A 3,909-nucleotide genomic window follows, 5' to 3' on the forward strand; every position below is an offset into this window, starting at 1 on the left:
GAGCCCCTGTACACAGCCTGGGCTACTAGGGAACACCAGAGGATGCCTCCTGCCCCACGCCACCCCATGCCTGGGCAGTCAGGGAGAGAGAAGGCAGCGCAGTCTCCGAGCATGGGGCCACCATAACATGGGGCCTTTCCCTGCTTTTGGGCTTCCTGTCCTCTGGGAGTGGCCCGGCCCCCTGGGCCACAGCTCTTCTGGCTCCCAGAGACTGTGTCCTCTTGCCTGCCCTGGGCACCGTTCTCCTGGCAAGGCCTCTCCCAACAGGCTCAAAAGGCATCCTGCCCAAGAGACTGGGGCAGCTGGGAGGCCGCAGGGTAGCTGCAGGGTAGTCTGGACTGTAAAGCTGATGGTCCAAAGTGGAGGGAGAAGTCCCATCAGGACACAGATGTGACCAGAGGAGAAATGCTGGTGGAGGACACCGGCCCCCATGGTGCTTGGTTTCTGTTGTGTCGCTGGGCTGGGCTCACCCTGGAGTCTGAAGGATGGTGAAGGGCCGCAGCTGGCTGGCTGGCTTTTGCCGAGACACCAGCAGACAGTGGGTTGGAAGAGAAGAAAGCCCCTGGACTCCTGACTCACCCAGGCTTGAGCCTCCCGTCCTGATTGCTTAGTTCCGGACGCTTCTGTGCTTCTCCTCTGTCCCCACCCAAGGCAAGGGAACTGGTTTGGTTACCACTGCCATCTGCTCCACCTCAGTCTCTCCCTCAGCCCTCACCTGAGGCAAGGCTGCCCCGCTACCAGACCTAGATAGCACAGGACTGCCCTTGGCTGTCACCTCTGCTACAGAGGCAGGAGCTACTGTTTTGTGTGTTTGTCACTAAGTGCTGGATGGCGTTTATCATATCTGGCTTACAGGTGGAGAAGGCAGAGAACTGTTCACTGACTTGCTCAGATTCACTTAGTGACCTGAGGTCTAAGCCCAGCTGTGCTGCCTCCCTGCTAAAGGCTCTGACCCTTTCTGGAAGCAGGGGGCCTGTCTGTCCACGGCCATGGGGCTGAAGTGCAGAGGGGCCAAACCAGCTGCCTCCAGACGCCCAAGACCCTGCAGCCTCAATACCTACTCAGGGGTCATGCCAGGGGCCATGAGGTCTCTCTCTGGCCAGACAAGTGCCTCCTGCTGCCAGGACTCAGGGCAATAGTGAGGCAAGAGGGTAGAGTCCCTGGAGCTTCCTGGGTGAGCTCTGCCTTGCAGGAGGGGTCCTGCAGTAGCTGGTTCCTAGGGGAAGTGCTGAAGGGGAAGGGAAGAGAGGAATTCATGTGACCAGAGCTTGCTGGGACCATTCTCAACACTGATGATAAACCCTGATTTCCTGGAAGTCTGTCAGGCCTCAACAAGCGATGGGCTCTCCGTGGAAGTTTCAGCATTGTTTCTATCACAAGCCACCCCCAGAAGACCCCAGAAGCCTGAACGCCACCCAACAGGCCAGGATGAGCTCAAGTGTGGAGGAGCAGGGATTGTAGTAGGGAGGAAGCTGCCAGTTACATCTGGACTGTAAAGTCATATTGGATCACCATGGGGGAGCTTATGGTCACCCTGGCTGGCTGCTGACAGGGGCTCCAGGCTCCAGCCCGCCCTGTGGCCAGAGCCCCGAAGGCCCATCTGGGTGGCATCAGGATCTTGGACCCGGCGGGGCCCGTGCCCAGCATGGGGCTGCTTCTCCTCCATAGCTCCTTCCCGGAGGGCGGGGCCTCAGCCTCCCTGCCACGCCCCCTCCAGGCTGGCCTGGAGCACACTACTATGTTGACAGTAACAATAAAGCTCCTCAGGGACCACCGCACAGGCTCACAGCCCCACCGCACAGGCTCACAGCCCCACCGCACAGGCTCACAGCCCCACCGCCCGATGTTTATCTCAGATGCTGCGGAAAGAAAGCGGGGGGCCCCTGCCCCAGGCCAAGGCCCTGCCCTTGCCACACATGGTACACACATGCAGCCTCTCTCTCTCTCTCTGTGTCCACTGTGAAAACAAACTGCAGGCCTGGCTGGACAACAAAGCCAGAGGCACAGAATCTGGAAAACACCTGGTGTGGAGAGCTCTCTATTGCACACAACGTCCCAGCGCACTCCACTCTCCACCCACTCCTGGGGCCTCTCTGTCCCCCTTTCCTTGGCCTTGGGTCATTCCTTATTCCCGGCTTGGGTCCACTCCAAGGTCCTCCTTAGCCGCCAGTCATCACAGGGGACGGCTGCCTCCACGCTGCCTGCTCCAGGGACTCGAGTCCACTCCACAGAGAGCCCTGCTCAGCTGTGGCCAGCCTGTGGGTATCTTGGCCCGGCACGCCCTGGCTTTCCAGGCCACAAGTGCCTGCTCCAGCTCTAGTCCCAGCCCCTCCTCATGGCTCCAGCTCTCGGGAGAGGCGGGAGAGTTCCCGCTGGTTGTCGATGACCTTCAGCTGCTGGACATAAGCCCAGGTGCTGGCTGGAGTCCGGGTGCTCAGGGACTGCTCCGAGCCTGGTGGAGGAGAGCGGTCAGGGAGGCACCGACACCCCTTTGTGGAACCCAACGTTTCCCCCTCCAAGGAGCCATATCACATCTGCCTTCTTGCCCTCCACCACCCACCAACCACTTCCCATCACCAATTCCTAAAGATGGCTGTCCCTGCCCACCCCACAGGTGAGGGGACAGAAGAGCCCTGTGGCTCAGAGCACAGAGTCTGAACATTATCAGCATCATGTATGGAAGGGCCAGGCTCTGTGCCTGACACATGGCAAGTGCCCAGGATGTGCCAGCCATGGGTAACCACCCTGAGGACTCCCTCCCCGCCCACCCCCCACTGCCCGCCACTTACATGTGGAAATCCTCGCCACCTGGCTGTCCTCGTGGAGGTGGGAAACTCGGCTTCTGAGTGGTGAGAGAGGCACTGCAGGGGGTGGGGAGGGGTCACGGAATCAGGGCCACCCTGGAGCCTCACAGAGGATGTAGGATGGGGGACCGCCCGCCCCAGGGACCCGCCCTCTCACCAGGGTTGTGGCTTCGGCAGTGGTGCAGCATGCGCGCGGCTCTGGCCATCATTCTCTGTGGACAACACCGGGACATGAGCTCTTGCCTGAGGGAGAAACCCTGTCCTGCCCTGTGCAGCAGCATGGAGGCCAAGCTCCCTCTGAACCAAGGATAAGGGGCTGTAAGAGCTGGGGTCATGTGTACTTCACCCCAGCGGGGACCAGGCAGAGGACAGGAGGCAGAGGCTAGGCGCCAAAGGCTTAGAGAGAAGAGGGCTGGAAGGGCTCTTGTTGAATTATGAGATGTCTGAGGCTGGCACCCTGGCAGACCTTCCAGTTGCAGTGGAATAAGGCAGAGGCTATTACACAGTAAGTATTCATCCTCATATTATTCATAAGAAGTTTAAGCCGCCTCCAAGCCCTGCCCCTTCCCAGGCCACAGTCATGTCCCCCAACCTCTGTTAGTAGTGAACGCCTGCTCCCTGAACTCACCATCTTCTCAAAGTTGATGAGGTTCTCCACTAGTGTGTGGTTTCCCTCATGAATGAAGGTCATGTCTGCAAAGAGACGGGTTTTGTTCATAGGTCCCCAAACTTCTGCCCTCTGTAGCCCAGAAAAGGTGAAGGGCATAACGGCTCCCTTGGGCCTACCTCACCCCATAGAGCCCCTGCCTCTGCCCGCTCCAGGCCCCAGCGGCATTTCCTTGTATCTCTCAGGCCCTGAAAGGCAGCCCGAATTTGTCTGGATGTCTTAATTCTTCCAGCCTAAGAACTCCTAATTCATCTCTGCGCTCCCCGAGGCATCAGCACTTGAGGTGTAATCTCTCCAACAGTGTGAGTGCACACACAGATAGGTATGGGATGGGGGACGCAGGCAAGAAGCGGGGAATGGAGGGATGGTGGTAGGAAGCAGGGAATGGGGGATGGAGGCAAGAAGGGATAATGGGGGGACGGAGGCAGGAAGGGGGGA

The 3,909-nt window shown here is 59.3% G+C and overlaps 1 protein-coding gene across 1 annotated transcript in view; it reads right to left on the bottom strand.

Annotated features, from left to right (window-relative positions):
• Positions 1-2,009: 2,009 nt before the first annotated feature.
• The window catches only part of RAPGEF3 (Rap guanine nucleotide exchange factor 3), a 22,065-nt gene continuing 20,165 nt past the window's right edge, over positions 2,010-3,909 (bottom strand). Inside the window, exons 25-28 of the mRNA XM_023231238.2 lie at positions 3,433-3,497; positions 2,962-3,016; positions 2,790-2,861; positions 2,010-2,452 (exon numbers count right to left, since the gene is read on the bottom strand). Of these exons, the coding sequence (XP_023087006.1) occupies positions 2,334-2,452; positions 2,790-2,861; positions 2,962-3,016; positions 3,433-3,497 (311 nt within the window). The 3' untranslated portion in view covers positions 2,010-2,333. The remainder of the gene's footprint in view (positions 2,453-2,789; positions 2,862-2,961; positions 3,017-3,432; positions 3,498-3,909) is intronic.

The sequence above is a fragment of the Piliocolobus tephrosceles genome, chromosome 10 (genome assembly GCF_002776525.5).
Source record: "Piliocolobus tephrosceles isolate RC106 chromosome 10, ASM277652v3, whole genome shotgun sequence".
NCBI lineage: Eukaryota > Metazoa > Chordata > Mammalia > Primates > Cercopithecidae > Piliocolobus > Piliocolobus tephrosceles.